The following is a 23,746-nucleotide window of genomic DNA, read 5'->3' as shown; positions in this document are numbered from 1 at the left end:
ACAACACAACCTATAATGCAACAATCAGAAAATATGCAACGTTATAAGGACATTGAATAATTAGACACAAAATCCCCGCCTATGACAAAACACAGAATTATGAAGACTACCGTGATTTATAAGGACATTGGCTATACATTACACAAAAGTGTCATGTGGGTGTATTAAAGGGACAAATGTGAATTAATGGAACATGGGTAAACACAAACACAATAGTGAATATAATGTGTATTAAAGGGACATACTTGATATACGAGGACGAATGATTTAACACAAACACAATAGGGACGATAGTGTATTAAAGGGACACACCCGATACGTGAAGACAAGAGACCAGACTCAGCAAATTGTACACAGCACTGTATATTAAGAAATATCCATTATATGTTTGTGTAGCAAGGAAAACATGCAACTGTTTGTCTCTTAACAAGAAGAAAATGTTAGTCATTTTTTTTTAAGCAACATTACAGAAAATGCTTTTATGTGGCCACATAGTATTTTTTGGAAAGCAGATAATGCATCCTATAAAAAATACTGAACAGAAAATGCTTTTATGTGACCACATAGTATTTTTTGGAAAGCAGATAATGCATCCTATAAAAAAATACTGAACAGAAAATGCTTTTATGTGGCCACATAGTATTTTTTGGAAAGCAGATAATGCATCCTATAAAAAAATACTGAACAGAAAATGCTTTTATGTGACCACATAGTATTTTTTGGAAAGAAGATAATACATCCTATAAAAAATACTGAACAGAAAATGCTTTTATGTGACCACATAGTATTTTTTGGAAAGCAGATAATGCAGAACAAATCCTATAAAAAATACTGAACAACCAAAAGTAAAACTACAAAAATAACAAAACTTATTCATTATTTTGTGACTGTTTCTTTTTAAGTATTAAGCCTCGATTCCTCACAAAATCTCGTATGTTTTGGACAGAGCGACTATCCAATGCAGGATGCTCAGCATTCTTGCACTGCTGGCATTCAATTTTTGTAGCAAGTTTGCCCCTTGCAATGTGGTGCCGGAAATGTCTCATTACTGCAGAGACTTCTGTTGGAGACCATATACGTTTCTGTTGCCTTCTTGCATCCACCCTCTCAGCAGAGTTTTCGTGAATCACTACAAAAAAACACACAAAAAAAAGAGCTTCCTGAAACCTGGGGTGAACACATTGACAGCCACAGCTCATCTCCCACTTCTCCAAAACAGCCAAACTCTTACCGACCCTTGTAAGGAGTCAAGTCTTGTACAGATTACTAATTCTTTGAATAGAAAAATGATGGGCTGCTGTTTTTTTAAACAAGATTTTGCCTCTTTGTTTTAATAAGAAAAGCACTTTATATATTATGTTTGGTTGTGTTGTTACTATCCTTGTAAGATTGTTTTACCTGTTGGCCAATTTGTAATATTACATTCCACTCCGAAATATCAAGTTGCCAAAACAAAAAATGTAAAGATCTGAATTTATGGTTGCTTAGTTCCTGATATAGATTAGTTGTTTAAAACATTTTATACTTTTTATACCTTGAGATGATCCTCCTAAGGCAGAGTCAATATCTGTGAATGGGAAAATAAAATATAAAAACAGTAGTAGTACATGGCCTGCATGAAATGAATCAAACATAAATGAAAATGCTGGTAGTGAGGTAGATGCTCATACCATCTGAGGTGCCTAGAGATTCCTTAACAGTTCGCCTAGCCTTCTTCACACCTGCAGTATGAATAGCATGGCACAATATAAAGGCTCTGATGGCATATAGTCAAAAATTTCATGACTTGTTCTACACATTTAAGGTGAAACTTTATATCTTTAGAAAAATATCCTCAGTCACAAAGAGTTAAAATGATCGATCTATACAATTGCTTAGGTACATTGTTCTGTATATGCTTTTGTGCTTTTACCAGTTTGTTCATGCTCGTTGCTCTTGTTGTGCTTTTTGTCTTTTTTTTGACAATCTTTGTTCAAAGATAAAAAAAAAAAAAAAAAAAAAAGTTAAGCCTAATTAAAAAAACAAAAAACAAAGATTCAAGCATTCAAAAGCAATCTAAACTTAATTTGAAACATTTACAAAAGTCATTTTTGTTCCAAAAAGAATTAGTATATACTTTAAATGTGTTTACAGCTGTGCTCATTAATTTACATTTACATACAGAATTAATGCTTTCTTGGCTATTTTTTCGGAGAATATAAATGATAAACTTTTCTTTTACTCATGGTTAGTGTTTGGCTAAAGCTGTTTATTATCAAATCAACCGTGTTTACACTTTTTAACTCATAATGACAACAGAAACTACCCAAATTACCCTGATCAAATGTTTACATACCCTAGTGATTTTGGCCTGATAACTTGCACACAAGCTGACACAAACGGGTTTGTATAAATATTTAAAGGGAACCATCCTTACCTGTGATCTGTTTGCTTGTAATTAGTGTGTGTGTGTGTTATAAAAGGTCAATGAGTTTCTGGTTACAGACCCATGCATCTTTCATCCAGTACTGCCCTGACGTTTCTGGATTCTGAATTATGGGGAAAGCTAAACAATTGTCAAAGGATCTGCGGGAAAAGGTAGTTGAACTGTAAAAACAGGAAAGGGATATTAAAAGATATGCAAGGAATTGAGAATGCCAATCGGCAGTGTTCAAACTATAATAAAAAGTGGAAAATAATGGGTTCTGTTGAAGCCAAACCATGGTCAGGTTGACCAACTAAAATTTCAGCAACGACTCCCAGGAAAATTGTTCGGGCCGCAAAGAAAAACCCACAAATAACTTCATGTGAGATACAGGACTCTCTGAAAACATGTGATGTGGCTGTTTCAAGATGCACAATAAGGTGGCACTTGAAAAATGATTGGCTGGATGGTCGAGTTGCCAGAAGAAAGACATTACTATGCAAATGCCACAAAGTATCCGCTTGCAATACGCCAAACAGCACAGAGACAAGCCTCCGATGGGACCAAAATTTAAACTTTTTGGCCACAACCATAAACGCTACATTTGTAGAATAGTCAACAAGGCCTATTATAAAAAGGTACACCTTTCCTACTGTGAAACATGGAGGTGGATCTCTGATGTTTTGGGGATATGTGAGCTACAAAGGCACAGGAAATTTGGTCAAAATTGATGGCGAGACGAACGTAGTATGCTACCAAAAAATACTGGAGGATAATTAGCACTCATCCGCCCGGAAGCTGCGCATGGGACGTACTCTGACATTCCAACATGGCAATGATCTAAAAAACAAGGCCAAGTCGACTGGTCATTGGCTACAGAAGAATAAAGTGAAGGTTCTGGAGTGGCCATTTCAGTCTTCTGACCTTAATATCATTAAGCCACTCAGGGGAAAGCTTAAATGTGCCGTTAATGCAAGACAGCCCAAAAATTTACAGGAACTGGAGACTTTTTACCAAGAAGAATGGGCAGATTTACCATCTGAAAAGATAAAGAGCCTCATCCACAACTACCACAAAAGACTTCAAGCTGTCATTAATGTTAAAGAGGTATTACACGGTATTAAGAACTGGGGTATGTAACCTTTTGATCAGGGTCATTTTAATAGTTTCTGTTGTCATTATGATTTAAAAAGAGTAAACACAGTTGATTGATAATAAATGGCCTCAGCCAAACACTAACCATGAGTGAAAGAAAAGTGTTTGTGTCATTTATATTATCTGAAAAATGGTCAAGAAATCATAAATTCTGCCAGGGTGTGAAAACTTATGAGCAAAACTTATGAGCAAAACTTTTTATTCTAATCAAACCTTGAGATGGGCCTTCTAAAGCAGAGTCAATATCTGTGAATAAAAAAATTAAAAAAAATACTATAACAAACAGTAGTAGAGCTTGGTCTGCATGACATGAATCAAAGCTAATCTGCTTCAGTAACAGCTCAGAAGTACTGCACCAAATGATACATGTCTTATACTGACTAACATAGAAACAATCAGTAATGTGCTTTTACCTGTTCCTGTTTGGGTTTGTGGATACATCTCAGCATCACTGTCTTCACTCTGCTCAGAATCAGTAAAGTCTAACTTATCTAACAAAAAAAACAAAAAAAAAAAGATTGAGTATCAAGTGAATTTAATATTGCAAATGTTAGAGTAGAAAAAGATACTCTAAAATGTAATGAATATTAAATTGTTAAAAATCTAAGCCCTGTATATTTAGGATATGAATTTCTGAACCTTTATAAATGTACTTTAAAAATGTAATTTGTATCTTTAGTAGTATTACCTTCAATTTCAATTTCCTCCAGTGATTTACCCTGAATATTTGTAAGTGAACCTTTCTCCATGGCAAGTAGTAGTTTAGATATTTTGGCCAGCTGTGTTGTAGCCTCTGGAAGTCTGTAATACTCCCTGTGGACGCGAATATCATGGCCCAAAAAGTCAGCCACTTGGTCCAATTCATGGTTTTTAAGGTTTAAGACCTGCGACAAAGTTGCAATATGTTTGCGTAACTGCGTTGATCGGAGGAGTTCCGAATTCTGTGCACCACATTTATTTGCATAAATTCTCAGACAGTCTTGCCCTCGATATGGAGTCAAACAGCTGGGCCTTGCAAACAGAAATACATTTTCTTCTGGGACTCCACACTCCGTTCTTCTGCTAATGAGGTGCGTTAAGGCATCAACTATGTCTGGCGATAGCAAAACTGCTACTTTTCGTCCCCTTTTACCTCGAATTTCCACCCGACTGAAATGTGCACAAAGTTTTTGTTCAAACTTTGTTAAGCCAACAGCAACATCTTTATGTAGGGCAGATGTGTCTCTCTCTAGAAAACCTTTTAGTTGCATCTTTGCAACCTCTCCTCCACGTCTTCGATTAAAAAGTATTATTTTGGCTAGTGTTGCTTTGCAAAGTTCCCCATAAACTTGTGGTGATGGCATTCGTTTCAAGTTCTCAGAGGCTAAATCAGCAACCTTTTCAAGATGCTGGTGAAGACGTTGTACATCCTCTGTGAAAGGAAGGGTGGATGGCTTATTAAAGCGCCCCTCATTCAAGGTGGTCAAAGCTGCATGAGAAACAAATTCAGGCCACTTTGCTTCACACAGCTTTTTGAATGTCTGGGTTGACTTTATTGTCTCACTGTCTTCTGCCATTAGTGCTCTGCAATGTATGATTTCACATATTTTATTAAGTGAGTGGCCCAATTTAAGGGCAAGACTTGGAATCTGGTAAGAATGATTTTCTTCATTATACCCAGCCACCATCTTAACTGCCTGAACAACCACATTAAATTTTGCAGGTCTTACAGCATCTTCGAAAGTCTGCACTGAAAATTCTTTTCTCAGAATTAGCAGAAGTCTTCCAACTTCTCTGAGCTTCTGTCGAATGTAGTCATATTTGGTGGTATCCTGTCCATGTCTATTAAAAAAAGACTGGGCAAGCTGAAGAATGCAGAAGTCACTCCTCACAGCAGTAGAGATGTCATCGTCTTTCATCACAGATAACAGCTTCCAAACACCTTGTGATATTTGTTGACAGAGCCCTGTATTAGACATTGTTGCTAAAGACAGGACCCTAGTTCTTCCTGACTCTGCCTGATCTTCCACAGGTTTGAAAAGACAATTTCGAACATGTCGCCAGAGATCCCTCCGGAGAAACATTGCATGACAATACATACAAGACACATAATCTTTTGAATTATATGTTTTCTTTGCTTTACGTCTGAGTTTTAACAGTCCAGACCCAGTCGCTAAAACATTTGCATTGTGCTTGTAGTTCCCTTTGTTCCGTAGTTTGTTCAGAAGTCTTTGACGTTCTTTGGAGTGTTTGGGCAGTGCCAAAGCCTGAGCAACCTCAACATTTGATTTTTCATGGGTTTTTAAGTGCCGTGTAAATTTTGATTGTGGTTTTTCACAAATGAAGCAGTAATTTTTCTTGTTTACTGTAGAAGATATGTTTGAAGATTGCATACATGGATCTTCTCCAGTTCCTGTGATATCCTCAACAGACATGTCTTCAGCATTACCAAAGCTTACTTCATTGTGAACTTCCGATACTTGTACTTGCTTGTCTTTTTTACAAGACCTTTCAAGCTGTGCTGGGTAGACTGGATCATATTTTTGTAGTGAATCTGCACCCATGTTTTCTTCGCATGTTCTCTCATTTTCAGTTTCTGCAGTAGATTCAAAGCAGGACACTTCAGTAGTCTTTGAGAGTTGTTCAGGACATTTATTTTCTGACACTATGCTCCCTTCAGAACTTTCTGAAACAGAATTTGGTTCATAGTCCTGATCTGACATGTTTTCATTAGAAGATTCTTCATCTGAATCCTGAAATAGCAAAACTATTTTTGTACATTTCCAAAACATTTCAAAAAGTATACTTCTAAGCAAAAATTGACAAATGATCTGACTATTCAATAAATCACTTACTGGTGTTAAATCCATTTTGGGGCTCACGTTCTTTTTGTAGCAAGTTTTATGCCAGAAGCGGAAACAAACTAGATTGAGGATATAATAAAGTTGGTTTTAAATTATTCACATTTAATTCAAGAAAAGATGCTTTAAAAGGTAATAGATAAACTGTGTCTGAAAGTATGGTTATGATAAAGAAATAGAGATAATGAGATAAAGAAAGAAACTAAGAATAAAATGGGATAAAGTAAGAGAAACCAACAGAACTCCAGGAAGAGATTGAGAAATAAGAATAGATATAGTTATATAGGCAGAGAGATGTAAAGGGTTGTAGGTGGGTGAGAGAGAGAGAGAGAGAGAGAGAGAGAGAGAGAGAGAGAGAGAGAGAGAGAGAGAGAGCGAAAAAGAAAAGTCATCTTAAACATAAATTAAACATACATTTGCAATGTCAAGACTATATATTAGCTTATAGAAAACATTTAAATAAAAATCTCTCAAAAATATTTACCTTTACATTTGACACCAAACCACTTAAAAGAAGAAAAAGGTCCACTGCAGCATTCACATTTATTTAGGCTCGATACTACTGAGGAGACTACATCATGTTTACAATTCTGTTGGGAAAAAGAAAATTATTAGAGGCGAATATGTCAAAACAGTTACATATTAAGAGATATGGTTGAGGGTTTAATAAATAGTTTTAAGAGTTTCACACTAACAAAATGTATATATCACAAATGTACTGCATTGTACTGCATATTATGACACCAGCAGTAAATATAAGGATATAAAACACCAATTTGGAAAGAGACACACTGAATATGCACATCTCCCCCAATGTACCGATGCTTCGTGTAGTTCTCGCCACACTCATTTTGGTCGTATTTATATATATAGTTCAAAAAGTCTCTCCGCAGTGTTTGTGTACAGCAGGTAGCGGAGCGCGTTTTTAAAGCTGGCAATAAATACAGGCATTAAATGCGTGGACAATTTCAAGCAAATTTTCTGAAAACAAGAATACCACATCTGGATATACTGTGCAATAATCAATAAATAAATACATGAGTTAGATCAATTGAGAGTTTCAATAAACAAATAGTTCCCAATAAACTACTCTATGCGGCCACTGTGGAGGGAGTTTTAATGTGGCAATTAAATAAACTAAATTGGTTTTGTTTTCACAGATATTCTTGGATGTAATATCAGCAATGAAAATATAATTTTTTTCTAAAAAGAAAAACAGACTAACTGTTGATCGTAAAAGACAGTTCTTATTTTCTCTTTTTTAATTAGTATTGCTCTTTAATAAAGAAAAAAATGTGTTTTATCCGATTACTCAATGGGATAAACATTAGATAGAATACTCTGACCATGGTCATCTATACTGCAATGTATAAGGTCACATGTCATTCAGTAACTGGCTCAATTTAAGGTCAAATCTTGGAGTCTGGTGTTGATGTTTTTCAGAATCAAACCCAGTCATCCTCCTGACAGCCTGAATACCAACATGACAAACCATTTTACAAATTGGAGTTTACTGTGTCTCTTGTCAAACTGGACTATGGTTTGTGTTAGACGTCCTCATATTTACTACTAGTGTCATGTTGTGTATTGTGGGGGATGGGCAGATGTTCACTGGGTCTCTTGTCAAACTGGACTATGGTTTGTGTTAGACGTCCTCATATTTACTACTAGTGTCATGTTGTGTATTGTGGGGGATGGGCAGATGTTCACTGGGTCTCTTGTCAAACTGGACTATGGTTTGTGTTAGACGTCCTCATACTTACTACTAGTGTCATTTTGTGTATTGGGGGGGATGGGCAGATGTTCACTGGGTCTCTTGTCAAACTGGACTATGGTTTGTGTTAGACGTCCTCATACTTACTACTAGTGTCATGTTGTGTATTGTGGGGGATGGGCAGATGTTCACTGGGTCTCTTGTCAAACTGGACTATGGTTTGTGTTAGACGTCCTCATACTTACTACTAGTGTCATGTTGTGTATTGTGGGGGATGGGCAGATGTTCACTGGGTCTCTTGTCAAACTGGACTATGGTTTGTGTTAGACGTCCTCATACTTACTACTAGTGTCATGTTGTGTATTGTGGGGGATGGGCAGATGTTCACTGGGTCTCTTGTCAAACTGGACTATGGTTTGTGTTAGACGTCCTCATACTTACTACTAGTGTCATGTTGTGTATTGTGGGGGATGGGCAGATGTTCACTGGGTCTCTTGTCAAACTGGACTATGGTTTGTGTTAGACGTCCTCATACTTACTACTAGTGTCATGTTGTGTATTGTGGGGGATGGGCAGATGTTCACTGGGTCTCTTGTCAAACTGGACTATGGTTTGTGTTAGACGTCCTCATACTTACTACTAGTGTCATGTTGTGTATTGGGGGGGATGGGCAGATGTTCACTGGGTCTCTTGTCAAACTGGACTATGGTTTGTGTTAGACGTCCTCATACTTACTACTAGTGTCATGTTGTGTATTGTGGGGGATGGGCAGATGTTCACTGGGTCTCTTGTCAAACTGGACTATGGTTTGTGTTAGACGTCCTCATACTTACTACTTGTGTCATGTTGTGTATTGTGGGGGATGGGCAGATGTTCACTGGGTCTCTTGTCAAACTGGACTATGGTTTGTGTTAGACGTCCTCATACTTACTACTAGTGTCATGTTGTGTATTGTGGGGGATGGGCAGATGTTCACTGGTTCTCTTGTCAAACTGGACTATGGTTTGTGTTAGACGTCCTCATACTTACTACTAGTGTCATGTTGTGTATTGTGGGGGATGGGCAAATGTTACCTGGGTCTCTTGTCAAACTGGACTATGGTTTGTGTTAGACGTCCTCATACTTACTACTAGTGTCATGTTGTGTATTGTGGGGGATGGGCAGATGTTCACTGGGTCTCTTGTCAAACTGGACTATGGTTTGTGTTAGACGTCCTCATACTTACTACTAGTGTCATGTTGTGTATTGTGGGGGATGGGCAGATGTTCACTGTTTTGTTTAGTATTTTTTAACATAATCAATCTGAAACAGGTTGCTTTTCTCCATCTCAACTACATTGTTTCTGTCAGCAAAGAGAAAAATGATGATATCAGACTTTTATATATTGTATATATCAGTCATGATATAGTGCCCCTGGAGCAACAAGGATTAAGGGCCTTGCTCAAGGGCCCAAGAGTGGCAACTTAGCTTGAAACCCTGAAATTCTCATCAGTAACCCTCCACCTTAACCAGTGAGCCACCAATCCCAACATTAATCTAGTAAACTACAGTATTAAAGTATGATCCAGTAATTTTCCATGTGATTTTTCATACACTAACCTCATTACCACACCATCTGGCATCATGAGCTCATTAACGTGAATTATTCAATCAACTTTTTCACCAAAACATAAATAATACAAGCTGCTTAGTTATAACTTATATTTAATTGACTGATTATTGGGTAAAGCATGAATTGTTGCTGTTAAATAACGACAAAAAAAAATTATATTCAATAATACATTTTTCAATCCTTATGATTTGTGCAGCTAGACTACTTTTATTACTGATGTGATATAAAATGAAACTTGCTTAAAACAATTAATTGAATTTTTTAATTAGTCTTACCTTCAGAGTCTTCATTGTGATGATCTCTCCGCGTGCGTACGTGCGCTCAACTCCACCGGAAGCGCGGGGGGGGGGGGGTTCTCATTTAATAATCCGGGTATTTAAAACGTGCTGTCACATGTTTATTTATTTATTTACTTATTTTAGAGTCTTGTTATTCGTGTTTTTTTCGTGTTATTCGTGTTTATTTTAAAGTTGGCAAAGAATGGTAAAATGGCATTTTCAAAAATGAAAGCAAACGGATGACCAGGTGCAGCCGCGGATATTATGGGCGTGATCACGGCCACCTGACCGCACCGCTCATAAATGCATTCAAAAATAATAATTTAGCAAAATATTGATTAAGGAGAAGGTCAGTCATGAATGTTAAAATGTTTGGACCGCGAGAGCTTCCAAAAATAGCGCGGTTTTCCAGCATTCATAAAAAGGGGGAGATCAGCCGCGGTGCAAACTCCGAGTGTTTAAGCACAAAAACACATCTTTATACATCGCAAATACTTAAAAAAAAATAATTTTAAGGTTGGATGGCTGCCATGTTTGTTTGCATAATTATATTTTCTGTGCGAAAGAAACTTTTGGTCCCCTCCTGCACCCACCCCAATAAACATCCATGGTTCCGGTAATGGATTCATCCGCCACAAGTTTAATCCTTCCGAAAATTATCCAAAAGTGATTTTAAAGGATCACATTGTTTCTCTATTAGTTTATTTTTATAGTTATGGTGTGGACTTTGATATTCCTTTATATTTAGAACGATTTTACACATATATTTAAATCATTATCTTCCTGGGTGTGTACATGCCTTAATAAAATGGTATGACAGAAACCGAAATTATGAGGACTTTTGGCCTCTCAGCCAATCAAAACCTTCGATTTCATACACACGCATTAATATTAATAAAGAGCATGCAGTACCGAGACCGGCCTACAGGGGCGCAGTCGCGATACACACAGATACACAAAATTAGACAATTGTGAATTAAAAGGACTTTTGCCGAAATTTTGAAATTCAGCTTGTGGTACTTATAGAAACACTTCTACATTCTCGGAATTATGAGGACACCGGCCCTGTCCTCGTAGTGTGGCGTGTATTCATATGAAATGTCCTCGTAATACACAAAAACCAACACACACACACACACACACACACACACACATACATATAGGCCCTCCCCATAGGATTAAATTTGTATAGCGATTTAGGAGTGATGTATACTCTCACAATTTCATTTATATTGCAGAAGCTTGAATCTCGTATTAATTGTCTAAGTTTGGGCCTTTAGACAGATACACTGCCACTCATCATCTGTTATATTTTCATTTATATCTCGACTCAATGCCAGATGTTTATCTTTGGTATTTTCCTTGCACTTAGTGAAGATTAGTCTATAAAGCATAGAAATTTGCCTACCCCCAATGAAGTGGTCTAAAGTAACTTTTTCTAAAGTGGATAGATCCGGCAATAAAAAGGAATGATGTTGTATCTTGTTAATAAAATTCCTAATTTGAAGATAGTTTAAAAAATGTGTTTTAGCTAGAGCAAACTTTTGTTTCAATTCCTGGAAACTAAACAGTTTCATTACTAAATAAATCTCCCACCTTACACAAACCTTTTGTTGCCCAAATTTTGAATCCATCATCGTGTGTCCCAGGTGTAAAGTTAGTATTACCTCAAATAGGGGTCAATTGTGATATTTAAGGTAACCTCCCCAAGATGTTTCAAGAATTCATACCATACCACAATAGTATTTTTAACAAATGGATTGGAAGTAGCTTTTTTCAATTTAGGTAGGGGTGCCGAGTACAAATATAGATTCAAGGGCAGTTGTCCGGATGTACAGGCCTCAATCCGTAGCCAAGGGATAGAATTTTTTTGTTTCCATAAGCATACCGTATTTTCCGGACTATAAGCCGCTACTTTTTTCCCACGCTTTGAACCCCGCGGCTTAAACAACGAAGCTGCTAATTTATGGATTTTTCCTGTGTTTTCCCGGTTTCACAAGATTCAAGCCAAAAAACTGAGCCCCATAACATTACAGCAATGAAATTGCCGAACGGGTTTAGGTGAACCAATGAAACTTTTTATATTAAATCGCGTGCGCTCCCACTGAATCGGGCCACACCACATCATAAATATGGATGATGTTACTCTGGCGTTTGACCTGCCGCTCACTCGGACTGTCAACAGGAAATGCGAATCATTCATCACGCTGAAAACAACCGGGCATGAACGCACTTCACCTGTGTTCTGAGCTGCACGGCATCGGGAGAAAAGATTCACCGATGGTGATTTTTAAACGCACGACGATGCCAAAAGAAAAACTTTTGTTGTCAAAGGAAGGAGGAAGACAGTGAACAATGACTTTCTTGGTAGGCTACTGTTTAGATACAAGCTGTTGTAACGCGTTGAGTCTGGGTTAAGAGAGAGCTCGCTAACTCCAGTTGCAACAGAAATCATATAAGCACAGACAGGTTTCCAAAACTCGTGCTTTTTTATTTTTCTTGGCAACAGCATTACGGGTTAGTCAAAGAAACTTAAAAATGAGCATCAGAAAATAATGACATATTCCTTGGCCTTGCACACATGCAGTAATACCGGAAAAAGGCTATTCCCAAAATGGCACTCTGCTCTTAAAGGGGCCATAACATATTTCACCCGTTACACCGTGTTACAGTCACTGTCTTTCGTTAAAGCCTGTGTAAAGTTCATTAGTTTCAGTGTAGACACCTGCGGCTTATTTGTGTTCAAAATAAAAATCTTTGTAAAACTCAGTTGGTGCGGCTTATATTTGGGGTGTGCTTAATAGTCCGGAAATTACGGTAATTTCATGAAAAAACATTACAGTACAATACGTAAACAAAAAAACTAAAAAATGTTTAGTATTCCAATTGTCATGAAATTATGACAATTGATATAAAAATTCAAAATTTCATAATGACTATCATTTTTGTTTGAAAAAAAAATCATAATTTCAAACCATGCTTTATGAAAATGTTTATATCAGATTTTCAAAAAAAGCTATTTTTGTCTAAATGGGATATTTCGTGTCAGTATTTTTGTTCACTTGCTGCACCCTTTGAGTTTTTTTTCTGAAATTATGATTCTGAATATGAAAACTCATTTTTAATATAACTATCATAACTTTTATGAAAAACAAATTTCTCGTCACCATCATTATTCACTTTTTGCCATTTTTCACTGTTTTTATAAAATTCTGTTTAAAAATTCATAATATCTATTTTATATATATATATATATATATATATATATATATATATATATATATATATATATATATATATATATATATATATATATATAATTAGTATGAAAGGAGTGAAATTCTTGTTAAACCTGATTTGTTTTCACCTTTTTCATTCCTTATTCCTTTTTTAAAGGTTTTTAATAAGATTTTGCTTATAAGTAAAAATATTTATATTTTCCTCATAACAATGCTACTTTTCTGTGGATGTAAGATATCCTTGATCACTAGTCCTAGATTAGGTTGACCCAGAACACTCAGTTATAGTAATGCTGCTGTATGATTTTGGAATAACCTTTTTGTATGTTTCTGTTGACCATACCCGGAACTATCCTTTTTCTGTGGCATGTATTACTTTGCTCATACACACACAGTGGTTCCTGTATTTCTGTTTTAGGCTTATCTTTTGCAGGCTCAACATAACCTTGTGGCAGCCCTCCCTTTTTCTCTCCATCTCTTTGGAAGTATATCTTTATGTGTGAAGATATATACAGTCAACACTGTATATATATATATATATATATATATATATATATATATATATATATATATATATATATATATATATATATATATATATATATATAAAGATATACATTCATACGTACACATGTACACACACCCAAAACACATTTTGTCAAAAACAATGGCACAACAATATCCTAAATTAATATATGTTAAGCCAAGCTACCCGAAAAATTTATTCGGATGGGCTACCTACAAAAAAACCTATAAAGGGATTCCATATTCTGAAAAACTTTTCAGGTTTTCTTTTAACAATATATGTGAGTTTTTCCAAAGCCAAACAATGAGACAGTTTCTGTAACCATTGTTTAAAATGAGGGCCTACTGTATTTTTCAAATGATGAGCTAATACAAGTTTTGCTTGTAATAAACAGAATATCAAAATCTTCTTATCAGAGCTAGTAAAGGTGCACATTGCAGGGAAAATATTTAGTATACAGAGTTTAGGACACTCGGGAACGTTTTGTTCCAACAACAGGGATAAAAAAATCTAAAACTTTTATTACATAAACAGTGATATAAAGTTCCTTTCTCTAGATTACATTTTATACATTGATCGGGAATGTTAGGATTAAATTTGTATAGCGATTTAGGAGTGATGTATACTCTCACAATTTCATTTATATTGCAGAAGCTTGAATCTCGTATTAATTGTCTAAGTTTGGGCCTTTAGACAGATACACTGCCACTCATCATCTGTTATATTTTCATTTATATCTCGACCCAATGCCAGACGTTTATCTTTGGTATTTTCCTTGCACTTAGTGGAGATTAGTCTATAAAGCATAGAAATTTGCCTACCCCCAATGAAGTGGTCTAAAGTAACTTTTTCTAAAGTGGATAGATCCGGCAATAAAAAGGAATGATGAATAGTCCTAGATTAGGTTGACCCAGAACACTCAGTTATAGTAATGCTGCTGTATGATTTTGGAATAACCTTTTTTTATGTTTCTGTTGACCATACCCTGAACTATCCTTTTTTGTGGCATGTATTACTTTGCTCGTACATACACAGTGGTTCCTGTATTTCTGTTTTATGCTTATCTTTTGCAGGCTCAACATAACCTTGTGGCAGCCCTCCCTTTTTCTCTCCATCTCTTTGGAAGTATATCTTCATGTGTGAAACAATAAACTTCGGAACTTCTCTCTGAAAGCTGACTCGTGTGTTTCATTGAGACTTCCCCGTATACGTAGGAGAGCAGAGATCGAGAGGAAAGGCTGAATTCAGGTGTATCCTGTCCAGGGGACAAAAGGCAATTCTGCCCAAGTGGCAGAGGATAAAACATTCCTTACAGTTCTTGGGGGCTCGTCCGGGATATCAGCGTTCAGGTAAGTGCTGATTTGGTATCTTGTCATACTGTTCAATGTGTAGGCACTAACCTCGTATGCTGATATCCGTGTTGTGCTGATTTGGTATCTTGTCATACTGTTCAATGTGTAGGCACGCACCTTGTATTCGTAAGCGAACTTGTTGTCGACGCTGTACCGTCGTGTAGCGCGTGCCGAACCGTCTCTGCAGTCACAGTAACTTGAGACATCGAAAATTTTATTAACCGCCTTATCTATCTCGATCTCTGGCCTCCAACCTTTGCATCTAACCTTTGTATCTAACATTGTCAGACAGTTGTACCTACATTGGATCATGGGTAATTCTGGAACAAAATATCCTAAACCAGATCCTGAGGAAGCCCCTCGGGACTGGATGAATCGTTGTGGTCTCACCTTTTATACTACCCCCTGGCTAGACAATTTAGCAGGGTGGACTGAACCACAACCTCAATTTCTGACTTATCCTCATGGTGGTACCTTTAAGTCTGAAAACCTGAAGTCTGCACATTCCCAAATTTATGAAGGTTTGGGCCATCCTAACTGGGGTTATTCTTACATGGGTGATAGTTATCAAAAATGGATAGAAATTAAACCAATCTGAAATGAATATCACTCTATACCGAACTCAAAAAGAGAACTTAAGTCTCTCCCCAGAAAAGAAGCCAAGCCAAAACCACCTTTATCGCCAAATGTTCACCCCCACCCTATCGGGATGGCGGATTAGTGTCTCCTTCGGTCCCAGAGATCGATCCTCCTCCCTGGCCCAAAACCCACACTAAAGCGGTATGCGTATGGTCAAAGTCGGCCCGTGGCCTCAAATTACATCCGCCATCAATCGGGGAACTTAGAGACATTATCAGGGTTCTTCCGTCCCCATCTAAACCTCTGCATTTTGTTGACATGCTAATGAGCTCTACCCACCATAATCAGTTGACAGGCTCAGACTATAGGTTTATCCTTCATGCAGTACCAGGGGACAATTACGACGAGGTAAAGCTTATTGCCGCGGTGCCCAGTTTACACCCTAGGAATGATGAGATTAAAATGGAAACAAAAACGGAGGTGGAAGACGAGGGGGAAGGGTCGAAAAAAAGTAAGAGCAAAACCACCTACTATTATTATCACTGGGCTGAGCAAGGTGCTCTCCCGGCGTTAAAAAAAGGAGTTGGCCAAATTCCTACTCCAGCGGCAGCAGGCCAATAGAGAGCTCTCTCAAGTAACTAACTGTAAACAGGAGAAGGGTCAAACTACTTCCAAATATTTGACCTGATTTAAGGAGACTTGGACTATATTGGGAGTGATGAAGTTAGAAGACGCAGACAGTAACCCTCTGTTCCTCACAACTTTTATGCATAACTGTCGTCCGGAGGTACAAAAAGTCCTGAAGTATTAGCTCACCGATCGTAGTAACATGACGGTTAGACATTTAGGGGAGAGGGTGCGTACGATGGAAGGTGATGGCATATTAGAGAGTAAGCAAGTGGCTTGCCTCGCCGTGGTGGGAGACGGGGGTTTTCGGGGAAGAGGCCGAGGCAGGGGAAGGGGAAATATGCCTGGTGCTAACTCCAACCCAAAACGGCCCGGTGTATGTTACTACTGCGGTAGGAAGGGACATTGGGCTATAGAATATAGAAAGAGACAACGGGATGAGGTTAAGAACCCCACCGGCTCCCCTTCTCCACCCCTACCATGCTGCATCATACTTATGAATCCCCTCAATTAAACAAAATGCCATTTCTCGAACTTTGCATCGAAGGCACGGTGTTCCCCTTTCACTTTGATACAGGGGCGACAATGTCAGTGGTAGGCAAACAATATGAGGGACCCATTTCTGGTCATTCCATTAGCTCCGTTTAATCTTTTGGGCAGAAGTCTTATGAGCAGGCTGCACATTTCTCTCACCTTCTCCAGCTCTAAACTCACGGTTTCAGTTCCTGACTCTGCTCCTCTGTCATATCTTTCTAACATGAACATTAATGACTGTTTTCTCTCTACCACACAGAAATTACCACTCCCTTTTTCACTGGAAGAATTGCCATCTCTCCTCTGGGCGGAGCATAAGGACGATGCGGGCTTGGTTCATTGTCCTCCTTATAAAGCTAAACTAAAACATTTGCATCCTGTGTTTTTCAAACAGTATCCTCTCTCTGAATCAAAGTTGCAGGGAATAGACAGAATCTTGACCTCTCTGTTACAACAGGGTGTGATCAAGCCGTGTGTGAGTTCATACAACACACCCGTTAATCCAGTTCCTAAACCGGACGGCACTTGGCGCTTCACTCAGGATTTGAGAAAAATAAATTATGTTGTGGTTCCTGTTGCACCTGTTGTGCCCGATGTGGCCTCTATTATTGCTTCAATTCCATGCAATCATACACACTTCTCGGTGATTGACTTGTGTTCTGCCTTTTTCAGTGTTCCTGTAGAAGAGCAGACGCAGCCTCTTTTCGCCTTCACGCACAGGGGCACCAATATACTTGGACACGTTTGCCACAAGGATTCATTGACTCTTTTTTTTAACTGTGATGAGGGATGCACTCTGTGATCTTGCCCTCACCTCTGACTCTGAAATACCTAGGGTTCGAACTCTATTAAGGCAGCAAACGGCTCTCTAAAGACCATATACAGGTCGTTCTTAAAACAAGGCATCCCTCCACAAAGCATGCTCTCATGGCTTTCCTGGGACTGATTAATTACTGGCGTCCATGGATACCTGACTGCTCTTTCCACGACAAACGTCTGTGCTCTTCGATCTCACATAACAATCCTTTGCAGCCCCCGCTAACATGGACACCCGAGATGTATGAAGCGTATGAGGCTTTGCGGTCAGCTCTGTGCACAGTTTTCGGACTTCCGAAATATCATAAGGTTTTTCACCTTTATGCCTGTGAACAGGACGGAACTGCCTCTGCTGTCTTGGCGCAGGGGCATGAGACCACGTGTGAACCTGTCCAAAACACTTTACACAGTGGCTCAGGGTTTACCTGCGTGTCTTCGTGCGGTGGCTGCCTGTGCTGTGATGGTTCAAGTTGCTGAAAAACTAGTGTTGTCTTATCCTATGATCTTGCATTCTCCACATCAGGCGAAACAGGTCCTTCAGAACTTACACATGACAGCACAAAGAAGATCCGGCTATGAAACTATCCTTTGCTCGACCAGTAATCTGGAAATCAAGGCCACCTCCTCTTTCGACACTTTAGGTCATGCCCTTGCTCGTTTGATTAATGCACAAGATGACACACTGCACGACACCACACATGATTGCTGCTCCGAGGTTGTTCACTCTACTAGTATACGCCCTGATTTGTCTTCCACTTCTTTAAACAGGGGTGAGTCACTTTTTGTGGACGGCTCATGTTCAAAGCCGTATGATGGTAAATTTCTATGTGGTTACTCTGTCTGTTCCTTACCTGATGTCACTGTTGAAGCTTACTCTTTGCCTTTTTCTTCCGCACAGGCCGCTGAACTCTTTGCCTTGACTCGTGCATGTGTCCTTTCAGAAGGAAAAGATGTCACCATCTACACTGACTCCCGATACGCTTTTGGTATTGCACAGGGAAGATATGAACCGATTTTTTTGTATAGCTAAGTTAAACTGCATGATAGACTCGATTTTATCTAGATGTCTGATCTGTGCCCGGAATAACATCACTAAGAGCGCAGCGAAACACGAATGCCTCCCACTACCCACTGCTCCATTCTCTGAATGGCAGATTGACTTCACTGACATGCTTCCCTGTGGTCCATTTAAGTATCTCCTGGTGATGGTAGACAAATTCTCAAGGTGGGCTGAAGCTTTCCCTTGTCAACGAGAAAATGCTAAGGTCGTCACACGTATCCTAGCCAAAGAGATTATACCACGATATAGTGTTCCTCACGCAATTGATTCAGACAAAGGAACACCATTCACTGCGAAGGTAATGCAGGACATATGTAAATACCTATCCCTGTCATTGCGTTTCCATATTCCCTATCACCCTCAGTCCTCCACAGTGGATCCATGCAACCAGAATCAAGAAATGTCCCACTGGCGGTGATCCCTCTTAAATTTTGTGTGTACATGTTCCCTGTGTATCACTATTTTTCTTTATGTTACAGAAGCATAGCCTTTTGACCTCCCCATAAGTTCTCTGGGAGACGTGTATCGGTTCCTGTTTCCCCTCTCTCATCATCTATCGAGGTTCGGTGACAACTCCTCAGACCCTTCTGTGCCGACTCTTCGGGCATCCTCACAACTGCAGGATGTGGCAAGGAAAGCTGCGAGGAACGGAACGACAAACTCTCATCAATCCAGAGAAGTAACACAACCAGTGACCAGTATGGTTGTCCTTTTTCTCCCAATCGTCAGCCTTGGGGCTGGGATTCCCGCCCAGGCTCACCCACATGACAACACCTTCTGGCAATACGCCAACTGGGCGGATAGTCAGCACACAGCAGGTCCATGCTATGTGTGTCAGCAGTTACCATCTGCAGTAGGGTCCAAGTCCCTAACAGTACCCTAAATCCCTGACAGTACCCCCCCCCCTCCAGGGGCAGCACCTGACGCCCCAAAACCCACCAACACCAGGCGGGCCGGGGCACTCTGAGGAAGGCCTCTCCAACCGACCCTGGACAAAGGAGGCCTCATGAGCATCGCAGCGGAACAGGGGAAGATCGGAAGGGGCCCAAGGCGAAGCGGCGTCTTCGGTCGGGATCAGGAACGGGTCAAGGGCCCTCGACAAGACCGAAAGCAGAGCATTCCTGGCGGAAGTCTGCCATCCACGACCGTATGGCATCCACAACGAAGACCGGAGGCCGAGCGACGTCCACGACGAAGGCCGGAGGCCGAGCGACGTCTACAGCGGAGACCGGAGGCCGAGCGACGTCCACGGCGGAGACCGGAGGCCGAGCGACGTCCACGGCGGAGACCGGAGGCCGAGCGATGTCCACGGCGGAGACAGGGGCACAGGGGGCACTTTTGGCAGGACGTTGGGCCGTAACAACGCCCTCGGAGAGACTCTGGAGAGCTTTGCCGTCGTCAGAGGGACCTGGAGGCCCGACGTCATGCGGGGAAACTGGAGGCCCGACATCGCCATGCGTGGAACCTGGGGGCCCGACGTCGCCATGCGTGGAACCTGGAGGCCCGACTTTGCCCTGGAGGCGAGCCAAGGACCCCACGTGTCCTCTATGCCCAAGTCTAGCAACACTGAAGCACATCTTAGTGGGATGCAAGACTAGCCTCACCCAAGGCCGTTACACCTGGCGGCACAACCAGATGCTGAAGTGTCTTGCTGCAGTGTTTGAAAGTCGACGGACAAGTGTGAAGGCCCTTCCTCCCCCTTTATCCCAGTGGCAGCCAACACCATTTGTTTGGGAGGGTGAGGGTCAAGCCAACCTCACCACCATAATATTAGACTCTGGTCAGCTGGGCAAAGCACGAGACTGAAAGCTGCTGGCAAACTTGAATAAGAAACTCTGCTTCCCAGCTAAAATTGCAGCCACCAACCTGCCACCAGACCTTGTTCTGTGGTCAGCTTTGCTCAAGCTTGTCTATATCATCGAGCTCACCGTGCCTAGGGAGGGTGCAGTGGAGGAGGCCTATAAACGGAAAAGGCTGAGGTACGCTGAATTTGCAGCCGATGCACAACAACAAGGCTGGAATGTAAAGGTACGCCCAGTGGAAGTAGGTTGCAGAGGGTTCGTAGCCACCACAACATCCAGGCTACTCAGGGAGATGGAAGTACAAGGAAAGGCCCACCAGCAGGCAGTCAAAGACCTCTCTGTGGCTGCGGAAAAGGGAAGCCAGTGGCTGTGGGTGAAGAGAAAAGACTCCGCCTGGGTCTTTAAGTGAGTTGATGGCACCTAGGGAGTGAACCTGGGAGGCTGGGATTCACTGCTGAACCCTCTGGAGGTGTCGTAGGCCTATCAACAAAACACCCAGGAAGGAGGGCGCCCACTTGACAACCCAAAGGGTGCCATCACTCAGTTAACCATCCCACAGAGTCTCAGCGGTGCCTCAGTGTACTGAGTTACAAAAAGGAGCAACCTCAGGAGAAGGAAGGACTGAGGAGTAGTGTGGCAGAGGGTGCCATCACTTAATTGGCCATCCCACAGAGTCTCATCGGTGCCTCAAGTATGCATTAAGGGTTATCAACATCAAGTCCTACACAACAGGTCCCTTTTTAACGGTCTTTAATGAAATTAGGCTTATGAATATGAAAATTCTCCAAGTGCTATTTAATATAAAAATTCATATTTTAATAATAACTCATTTTTGTATGAAAAAGTCAAGTTTTAACAAAACTTGATTTGTAATGTCATGTTTTTTTCCTCTTTTCCTCCTACCTGGTGGCTCCAGCCTCAGCATTCTTCTACCAATATAATTCATGTCCCTCCTCTGCACATGTCCAAACCATCTCAATCTCGACTCCCTCACCTTGTCACCAAAATGTCCTACATGCGCTGTCCCTCTAATAAACTTATTTCTATCTTGTCCATCCTTGTCACTCCCAACGAAAACCTTAACATCTTCAGCTCTGCTACCTCCAGCTCCACCTCCTGTCTTTTACTCAATGCCACTGTCTCTAATCTATACAACATCGCAGGTCTCACCACAGTCCTATAAACTTTCCCTTTCATTCTTGCAGATACCCTACTATCACAAATCACTCCTGCCACTCTTCTCCACCCACTCCACCCTGCCTGCACTCTTTTCTTCACTTCTCCAACACACTCTCCATTACTTTGCACTGTTGACCCCAGGTACCTGAACTCCTCCACCTTTTCCACCTCTTCTCCCTGCGACTTTCATTCCCCTTCTCTCCAGCGCATACCTCCACCTCTCCAGGCTTTTCTCCACCTGCTCCCTACTCTTGCTACAAATCACAATATCATCCACAAACATCATAGTCCAGGGAGACTCCTGTCTGACCTCGTCCGTCAACCTGTCTATCACCACTGCAAACAGGAAAGGGCTCAGGGCTGATCCTTGATGCAGTCCAACCTTCACCCTGAACCAGTCTGTCGTACCTACTGCTCACTTCACTGCTGTCACACTGTCCTCATACATGTCCTGCACCACCCTCACATACTTCTCTGACACACCTGACTTCCTCATACAATACCACAACTCCTCTCTTGGCACTCTGTCGTACGCTTTCTCTAAATCCACAAATACACAATGCAATTCCTTCTGTCCTTCTCTATACTTCTCCATCAACATCCTCAAAGCAAATAAGGCATCTGTGGTGCTCTTCCTCTGCATGAAACCATACTGTTGCTCACAGATGGTCACCTCTTCTCTCAGCCTGGCTTCCACTACTCTTTCCCATAACTTCATGGTGTGACTGATCAACTTAATTCCCCTGTAGTTACTGCAGGTCTGCACATCTCCCTTATGCTTAAAGATCGGTACCAGCACACTTCTTCTCCATTCCTCAGGCATCTTTTCACCTTCCAAAATCCTGTTAAACAATCTGGTATAAAACTCCACTGTCATCTCTCCTAAACATCTCCACGCTTCTACAGGTATGTCATCTGGTCCAACCGACTTTCCACTCATCATCCTCTTAATCGCTGCTCTTACTTCCTCCTTACTATCCTTACTGCTTTAGCAACTCCACATCATCCAACCTTCTCTCTCTCTCTGATTTTCCTCATTTATCAGCTGCTCAAAATACTTCCTCCACCTTCTCAACACGCTCTCCTCACTAGTCAACACATTTCCCTCTCCATCCTTTATTGCTCTAACTTGCAGTACAGCCTTCCCAGCTCAGTCCCTCTGCCTGGCCAATCGGTATAAATCCGTTTCTCCTTCCTTAGTGTCCAACCTCTCATACAGCTCCTCATATACATTTTCCTTGGCTTTCGCCACATCCCTTTTTACCTGCTGCCGCATCTCCTTGTATTCCTGTCTACTTTTCTCATCACTCTGTCTATCCCACTTCTGTTTTGCCAACCTCTTTCTGCTTATTCTCTCCTGCACTTCCTCATTCCACCACCACGTCTCCTTGTCTTGCTTTCTATTTCCAGATGTCACACCAAGTACTTTTCTAGCTGACTTCCTCATCACTCCTGCAGTAGTTACCCAATCATCCAGCACCTCTTCACCACCACCATGCCCCTGTCTGACCTCTTCCCTGAACCTCACACTACACTCTTCCTCCTTCAGTTACCACCATCTTATTCTTCTTTCAGTCCTTACTCTCCTCCTTTTCTTCTTCGCCTCCAAAACCATCCTACTGGCCACCATCCGATGCTGTCTAGCTACACTGTCCCCTGCCAACACCTTACAGTCTCCAATCTCCTTCAGGTTGCATCTCCTGCATAGCACATAGTCCACCTGTGTGCACCTTCCTCCACTCTTATACGTCACCCTATGATCCTTCTTCTTCTTAAAATAAGTGTTCACCACTGCCATTTTCATCCTTTTAGCAAAATCTACCACCATCTGCCCTTCCACATTCCTCTCCTTAAAACCATACCTACCCATTACCTCCTCATCACCTCTGTTCCCTTCACCTACATGCCCATTAAAGTCTGCCCCAATCACCAATCGTTCTTTCCTAGGTACACCATCTACCACTTTATCTAATTCACTCCAGAATCTTTCCTTCTCCTCCATCTCACAGCCAACTTGTGGAGCATAGGC

General features: G+C 40.6%; 1 protein-coding gene and 1 long non-coding RNA gene across 8 annotated transcripts in view; one reads left to right on the top strand and one right to left on the bottom strand.

Annotated features, from left to right (window-relative positions):
- LOC310715822 overlaps positions 1–23,746 on the top strand; it is a 182,163-nt gene that overhangs the window by 2,565 nt on the left and 155,852 nt on the right. The gene's annotated exons all lie outside the window — the stretch shown is intronic.
- On the bottom strand, positions 348–10,110 carry LOC310715324 (uncharacterized protein). 7 transcript variants are annotated; one of them, XM_083521684.1, is made up of 8 exons: positions 10,001–10,110; positions 6,884–6,989; positions 4,248–6,423; positions 3,973–4,050; positions 3,773–3,805; positions 1,671–1,721; positions 1,535–1,567; positions 348–1,129 (listed from the first exon to the last, which is right to left on the bottom strand). In XM_083521684.1, exons 3-8 carry the CDS (start codon positions 6,406–6,408, stop codon positions 870–872), a joined length of 2,616 nt encoding a protein of 871 aa, XP_083377810.1. In that variant the 5' UTR covers positions 6,409–6,423; positions 6,884–6,989; positions 10,001–10,110; the 3' UTR covers positions 348–869. The 7 variants fall into 7 exon arrangements, 6 of the variants coding, with proteins under 6 accessions (XP_083377810.1, XP_083377813.1, XP_083377811.1 ...); XM_083521687.1 differs by lacking the exon at positions 1,671–1,721 and having other exon boundaries at positions 4,248–6,291; positions 6,853–6,989; XM_083521685.1 differs by lacking the exon at positions 4,248–6,423.

Source organism: Silurus aristotelis (assembly GCF_946808225.1).
Source record: "Silurus aristotelis genome assembly, chromosome: 20".
NCBI classification, from domain to species: domain Eukaryota; kingdom Metazoa; phylum Chordata; class Actinopteri; order Siluriformes; family Siluridae; genus Silurus; species Silurus aristotelis.
The sequence above is the reverse complement of the archived record's forward strand: the minus strand, read 5'-3'. Positions and strand labels throughout refer to the sequence as shown.